We start from the raw sequence: 20,085 nt of genomic DNA, 5'->3' as shown, positions 1-20,085 counted from the left end.
CATACATCCCTTAGAGGTTTCCACGCAACAGGGAAATGGCACAGACTACTGAGAAACTAAACCGTATGCTGTTAACTAGCCTAGTGGGTTTATGCTAATATAAAATGTAATAAAAATAGAGGCCACTCTCTCTTTAAGATGAAAGGAAGGAATCTTGTATCAGCTTCCAAGGAATGACTAGCGTGTACTTATCTAATTGACTGTATATTTTGTCTAGGTGTTGAGGGAAAGCTAAGAGAATGAAGACTCTAAGCCCACAGTGGAAGCATGATATGGCGATGCAGTGCTGGTGCTGAATTGTTCTCTCTGATGGCTCTATGGGAGTGGATAGCACTGAGTCTTCATTGCTGGGTTTTAGCGGTTGCTGCTGTTTCGGATCAGCATGCCACAAGCTCCTTCGACTGGCTCCTCTCTGATAAGGGACCCTTCCATCGCTCACAGGAATACACAGATTTTGTGGACAGAAGTCGACAGGGATTTAGCACAAGATACAAGATTTACAGGTATGAAGCCAAGGGAAGGCAATTATAGAGCTTTCATCCTTAGAAGTTATACATACATAATAAGAGTTTGTTTGTTTTTTAAGGGAAAGTGTCAGATGTGGGGACAAACTCATAGAGAAATTAACTGCTGAAATATATGCAGGGCCATTTTTGCATTATATATTATGGGAATGCTTGCTTATGCTGTTTTTGTCGTGCTTTAAGAGATTTTGGTGACTGATAAAGTTGATCTGGAAATAATTGACAGCAACCATCTGTTCCCGAAATTCCTGGGCTCTCCTCCAAAGTAACATTAACTCCCAATAATATCCTTAGACATTAATTTATCTTCCCTAATTGCTGAGGGACAGATCAGAGCACCCTTATTCACCCAGAATAGTACCTTGCTTCTCGAGTAGTTCCGTTGACTGAAACCTATGACAAAACATTGACTTCAGTGGGGCCAGGATTTCACCCAGACTCAGTATCAGTAGCTTAAAATGGCTTAAAGATTTTAGATATAGGTACATCCGTGGTTTCAAAAGCAGCTTTTAACTTTGGATTCTTCATTCCTAAGGACCTGATCTTCCACAATGTGGAGCACCCTTAGGTGCTATTGACTGGAGCTGTGGGTGCTCAGCCCTTCTGAAATCAGGCATTTAGTTGGCCTGTTTATGGTTGAATAGACAAAAACAGAGGCACCCAAATTAGAGGCCAGTTTTGAAAATGCAGGTTTCACTGCAGAATTGCTTTTGCTGATTGTCTGCAGCCTGCCAGTCCTCCATCCTGCTGAATCAGCATGAAGAACTACATCCCTCTTGTCACTATGACAAGGTAAACAATCCAAGACGTACTTTAACAAATATGTTATCTTTAAAAACGAAATGGGAAGTAGAAGGGAGAATACAATGGGATGGTAGAGAACGTATGGGTAAAGGGAAAGAAGGGAAAAAAGGGGTCACAGGAGACAAAGGGAAAAGGAGGGAAGTCTGACAGAAGACACATTTTTCTCTCTTAATGTTCTGAACACAGCCAAACAGTTCTCCACCAGCCAAAGTAAAGAGGCTTCAACAATACAGTACAGGCCATCTGTCAGCTTCTCCCATAATGCAGCCCCCCTATCTGCACTTAAGCCCATAAAATGGTTTACCTGTGTTGCACAGATTGGTCTGTGGCACTTTCCAGCTCTTTTGTAAACAGGAAGCAGTGAATTAGAGAAAGGGAAAAGATTATTTATTTATTTGCCTGTGTGTTCAACCCAATTGCTGGTAATTTGTAATGGGTTTTTTTTTTAGAATGTTGAAGCTGATGCATTTTGTATGTTAAAACACCTTGCCTATTTCCTTTTCTTGTGCGTGCACCAGAGGGCGCTGTGTTGCAGGTCAATTTTGCTGTAGGATCTCCTGCAGCATAAAGAGGGATTTAAAAACATTTTGTAATAAAATGGGATTCAGAAATGTGCACTGATGAAGTAATCTGTCTCAACAAAATAGTAGCACTCGATATGTACTGCATTTTAAGAGCCAGCCATCAGAGCCAATAATATAAAGTCTGAAAGAATGTATTTTATTTGTATTATTTTCTATTAGTCAACAGTGAACCAACATTATCTTGGTAACAAAATGAAAGAAGTGTATTTTAGTTTAATCCTTTCAATACGGTCATGGAGAATGTACCATGTCCAACCACCTTTATGACTACAAGAAGCTGAGGTGGTTTTTTTGTGTTTTTTTTTTCCCTCCTCCTCCAAGCCATCATTATAGAAACATTGTCAAGTCTGGCAGGTCTATAATCAGACCTGTCATATTTGTTTAAGTTTGTGGGTGTATTTACATTGCTCCATCCCTCAGAGAGCAGGATTTGTGTATATTTCAATACCATGACTACTCCCCTCAAGAAATGTGCAGGCAGGCAAAACAGAAGAGTAGAACATTAAATTGCTACTGCTGATCAACAAGAAACAGCACCCTGTGAAGATCACTTCCCCAGATAAGAAACCTAACCGTAAGATTTCCGTATAAGAATACCACCCTCTTAATATGTTGTTCATAACCAATGTTAAATATGGGAAAATACTATAAAATATTGGAGAATTTTTTAAAATAAAGGTTGTTTTTAATCCCTATTGATTTTCTATGGACTGTCACAGATACAGGTATTTGGGGCCTAGTTGTGCTCCTCCTGCCTGACAACCCTCCCTATTTCCTGCATGAATGCAACCCTACCATGTCCAGGGTTAAAGGAAGGTGGTGTCAGCTGCCTTCATGTCATCACATCCACATTAGCCCCAAAAGGCTCGCCAGTGGATTGCTGATGATGACTGGGGAGGGGATGAAATGGACTGAGAGAATGAATTATTTTATGTATGATTCCCTTCTGTGCTTCCCACTGAGGAGGTTGTGGGAGCATTGCTGGCTGGCGTAACCTTTATAACACAGCAGTGATGGAATAGGTGGCGTGATTCAGGGCAAATAGTTTGAAGTGTTCCTTGTGAAGTTCATTTTTCACCAGAGTCCTCTTTCAGTGGCTCTTTCAACAGATGAAGGTAATAGAATCCTCGTGTATTGTGTGGAGTAGCTGCTAGCATATGGGGAGTAGGAGCAGAGACTAAAAACCAACCTGTATTTTGGAAGGTAGGTTTCTGCACTGCAGGGACAGAACTAGCTGCGGCAGGCAGCAGCTCACTTGCTGTCTCTGCAGCCCAGAGCCCCACCAGCCAATATGGAAAGTGACCCATTTGATCTCTAGATCCACACCCTACATCCTTACACAACTGCTCTACTCAGTTATTGTCTAATCAGCAACAGCCTAAAGCTGACTAGGTGCTCATATAAATACTTATAAATAAAATAATCATAGTAAAAGTGTTCAGCTGCTGGAAACCTGTATTTTGTGACATATTTAACTACTGTTCAAAAATGTATTGTTGATGGTGCCTTTTATTCTTGTGGATGATGTTTGATCAGGAGGAGAGCACAACGTATGATTTTTGCTTTCCAAAAGCAGAAAAATTATGCTATGACTAAAATTCTGTTCTGTTTCCCATAGGATATTTTTGCTTTAGCAGCCTCAGGAGATGCAGTGAGAATTTAGAATAAATAAAAAATCAGTTAAATAATTCATTTCCACATTTTTGTATTTCAGTGTAGTATTTTCCATTACAATCATGTTGACAATAAAAAGAGATCATTCATTTTATCTTGTTGTAGATCTTTATTCTCTAGCATTTTACTGTTTCTGTAAATATGCATTAAATGTCCTTATTTAAAGACACGACCCTGTATCATTAAAACCAGTGCAAGTTTTGCCGTTGACTTGAATGGGAGCAGGATCATGCCCTAAATGCCCAACAAAAATACAGAATTATTAAAAGCAGGACAAAATGATAGACCACTGACGTGTCAAATACCAAGAAGAATGGGATTTTACTATGACTAGTGCTATAAGCCTGATGGCTATGCTGAATGGGGGAGCTCTGTGGGAGCATTTTGCGGCTGTCTGATAACTATTGCCTGAAAACAATCTTATACAATTGAACTCAAGAATATTCATTGACTAAGAATCTCCAGTTGTAACTGGACAAGTTAGATTTGTTTGAAAACCATCATTCTCATGTCAGAGGATAGATCAATTTTAGATGTTTTGTCTAGGTACGTCTGTCTAGATATAAGTCGAAGCCCACAATACAATCTAACTTCCTTGAGTTTCCATTACTTTAATTTTCATTATCCACTGGGTTCCCAAACTACATAACCTACCTACATTTTAGAAAGTCATGCTCTGGGCTAAAACACTTATCAAAATCTCCAGACCCATATGTTCTAAATTCTACAGGTACAAACACCAAGATTATATGCTGATGTTCCTAATTTCTCTCTATTTCCTAATTTTGTTTGTATATCCATGTAGTAGAGAGAGAACGAATCATGTCGCACAAGCACTCTCTTGTCACTATAAACGAGCATTCACCTTGCCATGAAAGTTACTGGTGGTATAAATCGTAGAGATAAAGTCAAAGGTTGGTACTGTGTGAGTGGTGCATATTAACTGAATCGGTTTTTTATAGAAGGTTCCTAACCTAAGCAGAACAGGCACATTTCTGAAGGAAAAAGGTGTAATTTCTCCCACCTCCTTATTTAGCTTTCAGAGAGTATAACAGCCAGTGAAAATAAAACAGGCACGTGAAGTAGGGAAGAACAGGTTAGTGCCTGGCTAGTTGTTATATTTTAATCCCTTAACTGAGGATCAATTATTTCTCTGTGTCTACATAGGCAAGTGATCTGATTCTGCAAAAGTACAGAGTGCTTTCAACTCCCTCAACACTAGGGCAGGGCTGGAAGCTAGCACACACGTAATTTGCTGTATTCCTGTTAGTTACAGGAATCAGAGAACAATGCAGTATTACAACTAATGTTATAGACTGTGCCACTAAAAAGGTAGTCATTTTCTGCACTGCAGTATGATATTCCCTATAATTTTCAATATGCCATGGACAAATTTAACTACTGCAGAGGGTGAATCTTTTGTTTTTTGCGGACTCCACTACAATTAAGTTACAGACAAAGCTGTGCAGGAAAGCACCAGGACTGCTTCTGAAGAAGTGTGCTGGCCTCTAAATTAGCTGGATTGCTGTACTGATATTTTATGATACTTTCTGTGTTGAATTTCAAGTTTGTGCTTTGTTATTGAATACTCACACACTACACAGTATTACTTATGCAAATCAGCAGGCAGGGAAGTGGGATCTAAAACCAGACAAAAGGAGACTTGAGAAATGCTAAGGATGGAAAGAGTGATTGGGAAATTGGGGAAAGCAGGTGTAAAGATCATTCTTTCGTGGATTGTTTAGAACATTACAACTATGTATTATGGACCTGACTGCACACTTGCCTTTGTCATATAGAGCTCCTTGCTAGATTGAGTAGGAATCTGTGTAATTTTTCTACTGTAATCTGACCGTTTCCTTCCAAAATTTGTGATGTATCAGCCAGGATTATTTCCTCTTTTTCTTTTCTACCTATTGCACAAGGCTTTATTCTGATAATGTAATGACAGATAATTTAGTCAGAAGGAGAATAATTTAAAATATGAATTAACTTGTTAAACTGAGCAGTGACCAAAACTGTGTAAACCTAATGAATGAACAATAGAAATTCACAGACAATTTAGCCCCCCGCCGCACCCAAAAATGATGAGTTTCTCACAGACCTGTAGAATTCTATGCAACCATGAAATTAACATCCTACTTTTTAAAATGCCCTTTTCTAATGAAGATGGTCTGTTTCTTTGTTGTTGGGTCAGGGATGCAGATAAGAAATAAAAAAAATAATGTTATATACCTAACAAATACTTACGTGGTAAAGAATACTGGTTTATCTGATGTATTCTGAATTCATTTCTAACGTACAACTTAAAGTAAACAACATTAAGAGCCAGATTATGGAGTTCTTAATAATATTCTTGAGCACTTTGTCGTACAGGTAGTCCCCACTGAAGTCAAATGTGGTATTGGGGACTGTGCCTTCAAAGGCTGAGCTTCCCAAACAGAGTATCTGTGCAGGGCGCTTTGAAGCTTTTGTTATGCCCAGTGAGTTGGAAAGGGACACAGAATAAATCAGATCTCTTGAAAACTCCGTAAACAGTGAGTGATCTCTCAACTACACAACTAGCAGCCGCACAAGCTGTCTTTCACTGCCCTATCAATGTAGCTTAACACTGAGCTGGATAGATCACCCCTAGATTAAAGAGGTGGTTCCATCTCTGTGTCTATAATGTCCATAACCACTCTGATGAGAGTGCTAATAATGCTAACTGTCGGTTGGGTTGTGGAAACCTCCTACACTGGGTGAAGTACTGAAACTATTGGCTACAATGAACATCAGACAGAAACAGCCTTTAGTTGCTACCAATTTGTGGTTGATCTGAATTGCTGAGCCAGAGATTTTAGGGGGAAGAGAGAGATTAATTCTCGTACCCACATTAAATAATGGATAATGAAGTTTCTGTAATAAAATGTAAGATGTTTGTATTGTTTCGGACACAGCCTATCCAAATCTGTAGTGAGCATGACGGAAAGTATGGAGAAGTTTCTGATAGCATCCCTTTCAAATGACTAAGGTCACTTCACACCTTCCTTGGTTCTATTATTTCAATTTGTCAGGCTGAAGACTTTACAAGGCATTACTACTTCTAGTTGGGCTTTACTGTGACTGTTCTCTTTTTACGCAGAAGGGACAGAAATGTCCTTTCCTTGAAATAAAAAAAACTTCTTCAGCATGCAGGGGGAAACCCAATTCCTCAGTTTCTGTGCGTTCCCATTGTTCCTTGTTTTGTCCTTAATGCTAACACAAACATCCCGAACCCCACAATAAATAAAACAGAGTGGTAGTGATAGGCAAAGGAAACATGACCAAAGTGATTGGAAGGAAAACTATAGGAAAAATGAAGTGTGCTCAGACATTAGTGTACTTTAGGCAGCTTTATGAAAGTAGGGAACCTCTGACTTCATCTAGGCTGAAGCTCTGGCTGCTTGTACATTGCACTGCATGCACAATATCATTGCTAGACACTGAGAACTGAGATTATAAATGCACTTCAGGGAAAACATGTTTACTCTCCACAACTGTAGTTTCAAAGGCGAATAATCAGCAGAAACAGTCCAGTCTGCTTTTTCCAGAGAATCTCTGCATTGGTAAATTGCTTTTGGCTTGTATCATAATTGGTCCATTTCCTTTAGGGAATTTTCCATTCAGCCTGATGGAAAAAAGCATACAATATTCAGAGGGGATCATCATTCTCTGAAGGTGTGCCAAGGAATAGTCTACTGAATACACAAATTCCTCATTCTAAATCCAGTGGCTAACAGATCAGGGAAGGAGAAGAGGAGCTCCAAGTTTTTGGAGGAGTGAGATGGGGGGAACTTTGGTGAATGCCTAAAGTGACAAATACAACAGAAGTGCCATGTTTCTGCTGCATGCACCAGCCCATGTAGCCAGTTATGGGGAGGATAAGGTACCCTATAAAAAGAATGTAGTAATGGATTTACTAAACCTGCACACTTGAGAGCTCCGTGGATAAATGCCTCTCTATGTTCCCTCTGGAGCAGTGCAGCTCCATGAGGCAGTGAATTCAATGCCCAGAATGTCCCTCCCACTCAGTTTTGCTCATCACCTCTGTTCTAACATTACCCAGATTGATCTTTGGCAAATCAAAGACAAATTCCAGGCAAATGAGCCAAGTCCAGTGATATTAATTCATGTGTAACTTCAATTCAACGTGAGTAAGTATTACAAAGTCAAGCCCAAAAAATTCCATAAGCTAATACCGAGTCCAGCTAATAGTTCAGATACTCACCTGTCTTTAACAAAAGAATATTGTATTGACAATTGTATAGAAAAAGAGAAAATAAAATAAAAGACAAGCAAATACAAATATAACTATGGGTCAGAACAGAAATGAATGGAAAGACTCCCGTTGTTTCCGAAGGGCCTTGGACTAGACCCCATATGAGTCCTACAGAAAGCCTAGTAAAAGCGACACTGAGCAGTTACAGAATAATTAAACATTATTTGGACCTTCTATATGGTAGAAAAGTCTTTACATCCAACTCAAAACTCTCTCTCTTTTGTCAGCTCTGTGTGATTGGTCACACATCCAGTGTAACTACAAAGGGCTGTAGATGTAAACCTCGGGCTCTTAGATATCACAGTGAGAAGTACCTTAGAAAAATCTTGTATAGATAGGCAGACACATAGATTGGTTGGCAGGTAGAAGCCCAAGACCTAAGACTCCAGATAAATCTGGGGTTATACCATTCTTTGTCAGTGCACGTATATCCTAAGCTTTTCCTTTTATGGTGTATGACCTGACCCTGCAGCCCTTCTTCACATGAGTAGTCTCACTGAAATTGTGGGTGCAAGAGCACAACTGGTTAATATGAATGAAATTTTTAAGGGGAAAACAGCAGAACTTCTTGTGTTGAAATCTGTAGCTGGAAGAAGCCAACAGAAATGGATACTGATAGAGCACATCTTTGGACCAGGAAGAAATATAATGGTTAATTTCTAGACATTGGGTCTGATTTTCAAAGGTGCTGGACACCTACAGCTTCTACTGGTTTTTATGATTTTAAACTGCAGACCATAGGGACCTGATCCAGGACCTTTATTCTTGTGAGTAAAACTATTAACTTCAGTGTGGCTACTCTTAGATTCATAGATTCATATATACTAAGGTCAGAAGGGACCATTATGATCATCTAGTCCGACCTCCTGCACAACGCAGGCCACAGAATCTCACTCACCCACTCCTGCAATAAACCTCTCACCTATGTCTGACCTATTGAAGTCTTCAAATCGTGGTTTAAAGACTTCAAGGAGCAGAGAATCCTCCAGCAAGTGACCTGTGCCCCATGCTACAGAGGAAGGCGAAAACCTCTTCCAATCTGCCCTGGAGGAAAATTCCTTCCCGACCCCGAATGTGGCGATCAGCTGAACCCTGAGCATATGGGCAAGATTCACCAGCCAGATACCCAGGAAAGAATTTTCTGTAGTAACTCAGATCCCACCCCATCTAACATCCCATCACAACCCATTGGGCCTATTTGCCATTAATATTTAAAGATCAATTAATTACCAAAATCATGTTATCCCATCATACCATCTCCTCTATAAACTTATCAAGTTTAATCTTAAAGCCATATAGGTCTTTTGCCCCCACTGCTTCCCTTGGAAGGCTATTCCAAAACTTCACTCCTCTGCTGGTTAGAAACCTTCATCTAATTTCAAGTCTAAACTTCCCAATGATCAGTTTATATCCATATGTTCTTGTGTCCACATTGGTACTGAGCTTAAATAATTCCTCTCCCTCCTTGTGAAGAAGCATCATTTGCTTGAACAAGGTTGGAGGAGCTTAAATATTTTATTTCCTGATCCAACTTCTGATGACATTTCCAAATGCAGATTTCCCCTCACAAGGAAGCATTGTTGGGTTTTTTTTGTTGTTTTTTAACCCTTAAGGATTATGTATGTTAGCCAGTGATGCTTTTATTGCTTTCCATCACCAAATATATATTAGGAGCATTTCTCAACATATTTGAGAACCCTTGGAGGGCACAGACCTGTAGTAAAAAGATTAGAAAGATACCAGATGGAAATAGAAACTGAGAATTAAAAATGGACAAGTTGGACACACTTCTCATAGAGAACATTCATTGAATTATAAGTTTCTGGCAACACAAACAACCAACAGTCTCAAAGGACTCAGTAGTGACCTGTGGTATGTGTTCACACAGGCACACGGGGGAGTGTGAGTTGCTCCTGTTATTCCCCTGTATGGAATAACTTGTATGGAAGACAGCACGCTCCCGTATGTCTACACAGAAAGTAGGATCCTGGGGCAGTGAGTCTCAGAGCACAGGCCTACAGACTCGGGACCATGCTGCGGCGCTAAAACTAGCTGCGTAGATGCTTGGGTTCAGGCTGGAGTTCAGGCTCTGAAGCCTAGGGCGGGGAGTGTGATTCAGAATCCGAGCTCCAGCCTGAATATCTACACAGCTAGTTTTAGCATCATAGACCTGCAAGCCTGATTCTGTAGCCCTGGGCTCTGAAACTCACTGCCACAGATCCTGCTTGCTGTGTAGACATATCATGAGAAGCCTCTACTTCTCCTTCCATCCAGTGGAGACAGGCAGGCAGGGTTGGAGACTGGCAGAGCCTTATCTCTGTCCTCACAATATACCAGCCAACACAGAAGAGCTGTCATGGAAGATGAAGTAGTCTGTCCTCGGTAAAGTGCTGGCACAGATTCTTTCTCTTTTTGGAATAAGGAGGAAACTAGGGACAAAGTTGTGACTTGGAGAGACAGTTCAGTCCCTAATATGTCTCTTACACACGGTATTTGGTAATTCCACAATGGCAAAAAGTGTCAGATCTGAAGAGGTGCTGGACACTTACAGCTCCTACTGAATTCAAAGAAAAGAAGTGTGCTCAGCATCTCACAGGAGGCCTAATCCTACCAAATTCAATTTTATCCCATTTTATCCGGAGCTGGATCTCAATAAGGGCAGACTCAGGCCAAAGCACAGCTTCTTCCCCCTGTTCCCCACCCTCTATGTCATGTTGGCTATGTCTAAGGGCTTGACTACACAGCAGGGTGTGATTCTACAACGCACCAGTTTGTCATGCAGGAATGTCCTGTGTGGACACTCCTACAGTGCAGGGAAAGTCCCCGAGTGCACCTTGAAATATTATTGTTTCAGAGTGGTAGGCTGAGCTTCTCTCCGGGACTTTCCCTACACTATAGCAGTGTCCACTTGGGATCTTTCTGCGTGGGAAGCTGGTGTGCGGGAGATTCACATCCTGGCTTACAATGCAGTAACTAGCTGTGTAGACAAGCCCTTAAATTATTGGGGTTGAATATAGAAGGAAGGTAGAGTTTCTCTTTCAATGAAGTAAACAACTGTTAATGCTGGATAGGATACACTGGGCCGTAGAGTTAGCTAGGCCAGCAGGATTAGAAGTGTTCTCAGGAGTCAGTCTGTTTGAGAAGAGCACAAGTGTGTTTCTGTTTGGCAACAAAACAAAATATCACTGCCAACCTTGCCTTCTGTCTTTTTTTTTAATACACAGTAGGATCTGTGTTTTGACAATCCCTCTTTTTATTTCTTCCTATTTGTTTGGAGTATTTAACCAAAGGAAAGTTATTTCTCTCTTAGTTCGTAATACTCTTTTTTGGACACGAATTTTCAAGATCACAAGCAAAACTCAGAAGAGGGGAAAAAAACCTAAATAAACAAATGAATACCAAACAAACCCCCCTACTTTTATAATCACCGCTCTAATCTGCTTCCAGAATAGGGTTGTTTTAAAATGTCAATGTTTTGAGTAAGGATAAATTTTACATCCAAGGGTAGGTTTCCTTAGCACTGAGGTGATTTATTTAGAGAATTCCAAGTATCATAATTTCCAGTCAGTGAGTTTATGAAAGCATTTAAGTTGCCCTAAAAATATAAAGATAAAAGAGGCTTTAGCTTAACAGTTTCATGCAGCCACCGGAGTAGCATAAGAGCTATTTAACACTAATAATAGATTCATTCTCCAGTCAGCAGGCTGGACTGCCAGGATCTTGGAAATGAAATCAGGTCATTATAATTAATTCTTTGAAGATTTTGGTTAGTTGCATCTTTGTTCTCTCATTTGCCATTCGTTTTCATTTTCCTTTGAATGCCCTGCCTATACTGTCACTTTTATTCAAGATGTAGACTAGTCAATAAAAATGATCATTTTAGGAAAATGAAATAACAATTACATGGATTTATCTTGGTATCTGAAACAGGATTTTTATTATATGGTTTCACTCCTCTCTACTTTTGCCTTAGCCAGCCTTTTTCATTCTTTATTGCTATTAGCTCAATGGTCATCTCCCATATTGAATTTCTGTAATTTTCAGGAATTGTTTTCTTTGGTTATATATGATGAGTACATCTGATTTTCTACATCTTAAGTGTTAGTATTCATACTTTGCTTAAGGACATATTATGCAAAGTGTAATTTTTGTCATTAGGGAGAAGAACTAGATAGCAGCAGTAGCCTTGTTTTTATGTTGCCACGGTTATAGGTTTGAAGGAATGAGCTATTCTTAGTAAACACAAGTATTTGTATGCTTCCTGTATATGAAAAAAACCACATAGATACCCAACATTTTCACTCTGTTTTAGTTATTTGTCATTTTCTCCTGATATAATTGTTTTAAGTTGATGGTCAATGCCCCAGACTTCAAATCTTTGTTATCTTCTTGGCTTTGATTGATTCTACAGAATGTGCTAATCATTATGCTGGTCGTGAACTGCAAGCATGTAGCTTCTAATGTACTAGTAAAACTATAAACATTAACAGACAGACCAAACTCCTTCCAACAGAGGCCTGTGTGAAGTAAAACAATTCTTTAAAAAGAATTTCTACTCCCTGATTGCTGGGTTCACAGTAGATTCCCAATATACCTGTTACAGATAATAATCATTCTCCTGAAGGTTTACCAAAATTCACCTTCTGATACATGTAATTTGTAGTTTATTTAAACAATATTGAAAAAAAGGTATTTTCAGGGGCCTATATATGTTCTTAAAACTGCACTTGCAAATCCCACTAACAGTTCCAGAAGTTGAGCACATAACTCCCTTGTGCACTGAGGACAGAATATCTGGCCTTCAGTAATGAATATTAATTCGTCAGGGGGACAAAACTTATACACTTTTGACTCAATAGTAATACAATTTAAAGTCAAAAGCACCAGCCACATTCCAAATATTTGAAAGACTGACAGAATCTCAGACTTCAGGAAATATCATAACCAATAAGTTTAAAGGAATCTCTCCATTTGAAGTAATTCTGAACAAACTATAGTTTATAAGAACTAAGACAAGCCTATAGATTAATAAATTATGTCTGTTTTGACTAATGTGACTTTGGATGTTGCAAATGGGAATAAATCCAGCTACTGATCATAGAAAAGGATGTTCTAATCAGAAAGTCTTGCATTCAGCTCTTATGTACATAGTTTCATACACTATTTTTATGAAGCCCTACACAGCAGCAATTCCTGTTACAGATCATTTTCTTTAACATTTTATTCAAACTACTTATAGGGTGCCTTCCAAACAGCACCTGCAGTAGATTCTATACAATAAAACCAAAATACAGTACAGAGCATTAAGAACTAAAGAACCAATCTTATAAATTCCATGGCCAGATGGAACCAAGGCATATATTAAAAATAGAAATTCAGTGACTGGATAAACCAGTACGCTAAGAAAATATTAATAGAGAATCATTTCTTAATTGATGCAAACATTTTGCTCTTTCTCAGCAGAGGTGCAAAGCTAGAAATGCTGTAGTGAGGTCTCATGATACTAAGTTCTGATTAATTATTATTATTTATTATTATTGTTTTATTTTAAAAACATACTGCACTTGGACCTATGGAATTTGATAAAAGAGGACATTGCTTGCAATAGATGGATAATGTACATTCTGTAGTGTATTACTCTCACTTTTATTATTGCTGGTTCACTCATTCACTAGTTTCTAAAATTCAAGCATTTCCAGTTGATCTCTCAGTCAGTGTGCATTATCATCATTTGAGAGAGAGAGAGAGTATATGCGCGTAAGAGAGAATTTCAGTCTATATAGGATCAGGAAGGATACTGGCTGGTTAGGGACAGCAGAAAGTAACTTCTGGAATGTGCCTTCCCCTATAACTGAGGGGCTTTGCCAGTGAGATCTGGGGGTATTTCTGGATCCCAGACAGCTCTTGAAGTTCATTGCAGTGCTGGTCACAAGAACCTTTTCTTATCTCATTTTGGTGCAAACCTTGTAATTGTTTCTTTCTGAGGTAGACCTTGCTTCAGTTACCCACGTTTTTTGTCATCTCTAGGCTAGATTACTGCATAGAATCATAGAATATCAGGGTTGGAAGGGACCACCGGAGGTCATCTAGTCCAACCCCCTGCTCAAAGCAGGACCAATCCCCAATTTTTGCCCCAGAACCCTAAATGGCCCCCTCAAGGATTGAACTCACAACCCTGGGTTTAGGAGGCCAATGCTCAAATCCCTGAGCTATCCCTCCCCCCAAAATGTGCAATATGCTATATGTAGGGCTACAATGGAAGATGTCTAACAATCTATTGCGTGTGCAGAATTCAGCAGCCCATGTATGCAGCGGTGCTAACCACAGTGACCATATTACACCTACGCTCCAAATAATACATTATCTTCCTGTTTGACTCTGGATGTAATTCAGGATTTTGATATGGGTCTTGAGGTCGTCTTTTTGTTAAGCCACTAGGTAGACTTGGGTTTAATTCCTAGCTTTAAGACAGACTTCTTGTGTGACCTTGGGCAAATCATTTAACCTATGTGTGCCTCAGTTTGTCCATCTGTAAAATGAGGATAAACTCCGTTACATCTGTGAGTTATGAACATACCAAGGTGATGATCACCATAGAAAAGACTATTAATAAATAAATATCTGTAAAGCACTACTACCTTAGGAACTGCTTCCCTCCTCATGTATTGCCATGACATTTTAAATGTCTGCTTCTTTGTTTGCAATGTCTGTGTGGTTGGTGGCCAGGGGTTTACAGTGCAGGGCCCTTGTCTCCGGAATGTGCTTCCACTTGGGTAGAATCCTGAATTTATTGACTTTCAGGACAGAGTACAGCCCCATCCATTTACTCAGACTTTTGCCTGAGACGGTCATGGTGATATGTATGTTTTGTTTCATCCCTGGGATGAAACTCAGGAGATCTGTGTTCATTAGCAGGCTCTGCCACAGACATCCTGTATGTCATTGGGGCAACCATTTAATCTCTCTGTGCCTCAGTTTCCCAACAGGGAAAATAATTCTCCCACACACACTCTTTTCCTGTCTTGCAGTATTTTTGGGGCAGGTGCTGTTTCTTAGTATACGTTTGTAAATTGCTCAATACATGGGACCCAGTCTCAGTTGGGTACTCTAGACACTACTGTAATACAAAAATTGTATTACTACTGTTACTACTGCTAGATGTGGAATTAAGCTTGTCAACACGTATCAATAACTTAAGCAGTGGAAGTGGACTCTCAAAAGAATATTATAGTTTAACGATACACCCAAAAACTTTTGAAAGCCAAGAAATTAAGTTAAAATAAAAACCAAGAAAAAAAAAGAAAACATTGTAGGCTTTGGAAATGTAGTGGTTTTATATACTTAGTTTCTTGCAAAACAGAAGCCTGAAGTGTGATTCTACTCTGAAAAGAGCCCCAGTGAATATAGCATTGTGGAGTTTTAGGTTTGCTGTCCCACAAAATTGTATACAGGATTATCTCATTTCATTCTTTTTTTTCTCAATCTGAAAACTATGAAAATTTAACCTAAACCTTCAAATTCAAGCTCAGGTCTGTGTGACTTGTGCATCATCCTAGTAATAAATATTCTGGGATTTGAGATTTCAGTTAACTATAGTGAGTGAGATTTTTAAAAGCCTCTAAGTGACAGAGAAACACAAGTCCAAGGATTTCTGTTTTTAAGGCACTTTGGCTTCTTTGAAATTCCTATCCACTGTTGGTAATGCATGAGCCAGTATCAAATCCAGCTCATTCTCAGATGCACTAGTTCTGTCACATTAACTGCAATAAAAAGTATGAACAAGGCATATCTTATTTCAGTAAAGTAAGCAGCTAGGTTTCAGAGTTCATCCTGGGAACATATCTCTTGGAAGAGATGTGTGTACATAGTCACTTTTCAGACTATAACCACACTTTAACATGTCTGTAACAGATAGCTGTGTCTGGAAATACGGTGTACTAAACTTACAAGACAGTTTTATCTTAAAATCTATATGATTTCCGTATGCCAGGGCTGTTGCTGGATAAAAGCACTCTCCCCACCCCTCTATTCTGCTGAAAGTGAGAACAGTCTGAACCTGCTAACAAAGAGTCCAATCCAAATGGTGCTATTCTAAGAAATCACATCCCTTAAAGCCAGGCAGTAACTGGGCAAACGACTAATGGAGAGATTATCCACAAACCCTTTTTGGGGGTTCTGGGCAAAGGATAATGGTGTACTTATTTTTTTTTTTTTTTTGAGGTAAGGGTTTTGCCTAGCACGGTTTTAGCTAGAGCTGGTTAGGAATTTCCTCACAACATGGTTTTCAATGGAAAATGACATTTTATTGCATTGAACTTTTCACTGGAAAGAGTTGATTTTGATGAATTTTTCAACTCAAAATTTTGTTTGAAAAAAACTTTCCACATTTTCAAAACATTTCATTTTAAAATTTTTAACACCAAAAAAAATTCTAGTTTTCTCGTTCTAACATGGCATTTTGTTTTGAAATTTAAGCTAATTCTATTAAAAATTAAAATGGTCAAAAGTGAAACAACATGTTTCAAAATTATCAAAATAGAACATTTCAATTGACTGAAACGGATTTTTTTTCAGGTTTTTGGTCTGTGATATTTTCAAGACTTCACTTTTTGTCCTGATTTGGGATCAGAAAAAAATTAGATACCTCAAAAATGTCTTCAGGATGGAAAATCCATTATGAGACTGAGGCTAGTTTGTGTTCAGATACCTTTTAATTAATTATTTTCACCCCTTTTTCTATAATAAACTTTCTTTGAAACAAGAAAAGGGGAAGTGGATTTAATGCTTACTGTTTATTATTTCTAGTGTATGGTTTCGAGCCGTGATCAGGGTTTCATTGTGCTGCTCTTGGTAAGTGACAGTCCCTGCCTGTAAGAGTTTACAATGTAAAGAGACAAGACAAATGGAGCTGGGTGGAAAGAGGGATTATTATCCCTGTTTTATAGATAGGACAACTGAGTCACAGAGAGTTTATGTGATTTACCCAAAATCACATAGGAATTTTGATGGCAGTCCTGGGAAATAAACCTAGATCTTCCAAGTCCTAGTCTAGTGACTTAAATACAGTATTATACTTCCTTGCCATGGGACAAACTTTAAACTCCAGAGAAAGAGAACTGATTTCTGACTTTTAGGAAGCAGGAAAAAATAATGGGGTAAACTCTCCAGTCTGTTTAGGAAACTGGGGTAAGCAAACGTTCTGCAGAGAGTGCTATCTGTGTTCAGATTTACCCTAGGGAATGCCTAATGACCTGTGAAGTGTGAAGCCTAGCTACAGTATTATAGACTGTTTTATTAATGCATACCGTAGAATAGATTCTATGTTCAACATGACCTAGACAACCTTGTGTTTTGGAATTTCTTAAGTTTTGGGTGATGATTTCTAAACCTGGAAGTTGTTACTGTTAGCTGGTTGTATATAATAGTGTGTGCCATTACATTTCTGCAGGGATATACTATATACATTCATTATTCAAGAATACATAAATTGTTGGGCTTAATACAATAATAAACTGGATGAAGTTCTATGGCTTGTGCTATAAAGGAATTCAGACTAGTTGAACAAATGGTGCCTTCTCATCTTAAAATCTCTGAATCTTTAATATAAGGAAATTATTAATTTTGTAATTTCATTAAGCAGTTTAAAAACTGGCTAACAGATAGGTCTCAAAATATAACTGTAAATGGGGAATTGTCATTGAGCAGGTTTGTTTCCAATGGGGTCCCACAGGGATCGATCTTTATTAATGACCTTGGAAGAAAACATAAAATTGTCACTGATAAAGTTAGCAGATGACACAAACATTGGGGGAGTGATAAATAATGAAGAGGACCGGTGATCAAGATCATTTGGTAGACTGGGTGCAAGCAAACAATATGCATTTTACTATGTCTAACTGTAAATATATACATTTAGGAACAACGAATGTAGGCCCCGCTTGCATAATGGGGGACTCAATCCTGGAAAGAAATGACTCTGAAAAAGATTTGTGTGGGAGTGGGAAGTGGTCATGTTGGATAATCAATTGACCATGAGCTCTCAGTGTGTCAAAGTGGCCAAAAAACCTAATGTGATCCTAGGACATATAAACAGGAATCTTGAGTAGGAGTAAAGACTTTTTTACCTCTATATTTTGCACTGGTGCTACTGCTGCTGAAATACGGTGTCCTTTCCAGTGCCCACAATTCAAAAAGGATTTTGATAAATGGAGAGAGTTCAGAGAAGAGCTATGAGAATGTGGAATGAGAATGAAAACATGCCTTAAAGTAATAGACTCAAGGAGCTCAATCTATTTAGCTTAACAAAGAGAAGATTAAGCGGTGACTTGATTACAGTCAATAAGTACGTACATGGGGAACAATCAATAAGTACGTACATGGGGAACAAATATTTAATAGTAGGCTTTTCAGTCTATCAGAAAAGGTATACGTGATCCAATGGCTGGAAACTGAAGCTAGACAAATTGAGGCTGGAAATAAGTCATACATTTTTAATAGATAATTAAAACAATTTACCAACTATCATGGTGGATTCTCTATCACTGACAATTTTAAAATCAAGTTTGGAGTGTTTTTTCTAAAAATTATGCTCTAGGAATTATTTTTGGGAAGTCCTATGGCCTGTGTTATACAGGAGATCAAACTGGATGATCACAATGATCCCTTCTAGCTTTAGAATCTATGACTCTGTGAATGAGGTATAGCATTAAATGTCTCAACTCAGGGTATGTCTACACTGCCCACATTACAGAGCGGGCGCGGCTGCGCTGTGCCGTGGGCAGTGTAGTTACGCTTTATCACCAGGAGAGAGCTCTCCTGGCAATAAAGAATAACCACCCCGAATGAGGGATGGTAGCTTCATGCTCCCAGCGATATAGCGCGGTCTATACTGGCGTTTTTCAGCGCTAAAACTTTTGTCACTTGGGGTGTGTGTGTGTTTTTTCACACCCCTGAACGACTAAAGTTTTAGCGCTGAAAGTGGCAGTGTAGACGCACACTCACATTTGGGTCTTAGCAAACGTTCAGTGAAACAGCATACAACTCATACCCACAAACACAGCCACTAACCTTTCCTGCTTCAATCAGCACGTCACTAAACTATTCTCTTGCCTCAGGAGTGCCTGTTTAATCAAGGCTGAGATCTTATAATGGAGCAGTATGAAGGAGCTCCCATTACAGGTGCCTGTGTTAATCCCCTACAGTGCACTACTTTATCTTCCCTTTGGCTACCACTGCATCCGAAAAACTATGAACCAAATTAAGTTATAAAAACACTTTTTATTTTATAATGGCAAAGAATCAACAGTAAATTCGCCTTTGCAGATCAGAAACCCAATAGCTCAGGTGAAGTAAATTCATTTGTAATTAAACAAAAGAGGAAGCAAAGGATCTGAACTGAATTTAACTAAAGAGATTTCTGTTCTTTGACTGTGATGAAATGGTGTGTTGATCTTAATTGTAAATAGACAACCAAACACTGAGGAAAGTATGTAAAGGCATCAACCTGTCCATTCCAGAATTGGTGCTGAAACTAATCCAGGAAAAGGATTAGAATTTTGGATTTATTTGACTCCTACTCACATGAAGAAAAATGGTTTTATCGCTGATAACAAATGCTGGAACTTGGAACAGTGGTATGGAGATTTAATCCTCCTGCTGTGAAACTGCAAATGGTCACACTTCTTTTAGGCAGAAGCAAAGTGCTGTCTTCCCAACTAATATGCCCAAGAACTCCACATTATTTATTTGTAGGAGATCTCAATTTATAAATGTGAATGCAGTACATAAATACTTCATACCAAGAGTTACCCAGCTGGATAAGGTTAGAGCTGGTCAAAAAATTTCCATGAAAACATTTTCTCAATGGAAAATGGCTTTTCCATGAAATGGACATTTTTTGCAAAAATGTTTGCATCTGTGTCAAAAATTTTCAAGTTTCTTTGAAAACCCCAAACCAAAAAAATGTTTTGGTTTAAAACGCAAAAGAAGTCCATTTTAAGGTGCCAGTATATATTTTTGGGTTTTTGTTTTTGTTATTTTTTACAAAGAAAAATTTTAGCCAAAAGGAAAAATAAACAAAACCCCCCACCTCCCCCCACAAATGTTTTCAGTGATTGTTTTTCCCAGGAGAATAATAGTTTCCTGCCCAGGGCGAGTTACGAGCCGCTTCCTAGCTAAACATGCAGAGAGGGGAACACAC

General features: G+C 38.8%; 1 protein-coding gene across 2 annotated transcripts in view; it reads left to right on the top strand.

The window, feature by feature from the left end:
- The first annotated feature begins 267 nt into the window (after positions 1 to 267).
- BRINP3 (BMP/retinoic acid inducible neural specific 3) overlaps positions 268 to 20,085 on the top strand; it is a 276,632-nt gene continuing 256,814 nt past the window's right edge. The window contains exon 1 of one of the 2 annotated variants that reach the window (XM_077825164.1): positions 268 to 503. In XM_077825164.1, the coding sequence (XP_077681290.1) occupies positions 268 to 503 (236 nt within the window). The remainder of the gene's footprint in view (positions 504 to 20,085) is intronic. The other variant, XM_077825165.1, reaches the window with a different exon arrangement.

Source organism: Eretmochelys imbricata, chromosome 8, assembly GCF_965152235.1.
Source record: "Eretmochelys imbricata isolate rEreImb1 chromosome 8, rEreImb1.hap1, whole genome shotgun sequence".
Taxonomy (NCBI): domain Eukaryota; kingdom Metazoa; phylum Chordata; order Testudines; family Cheloniidae; genus Eretmochelys; species Eretmochelys imbricata.
This window is presented reverse-complemented; position numbering and strand designations above follow the sequence as displayed.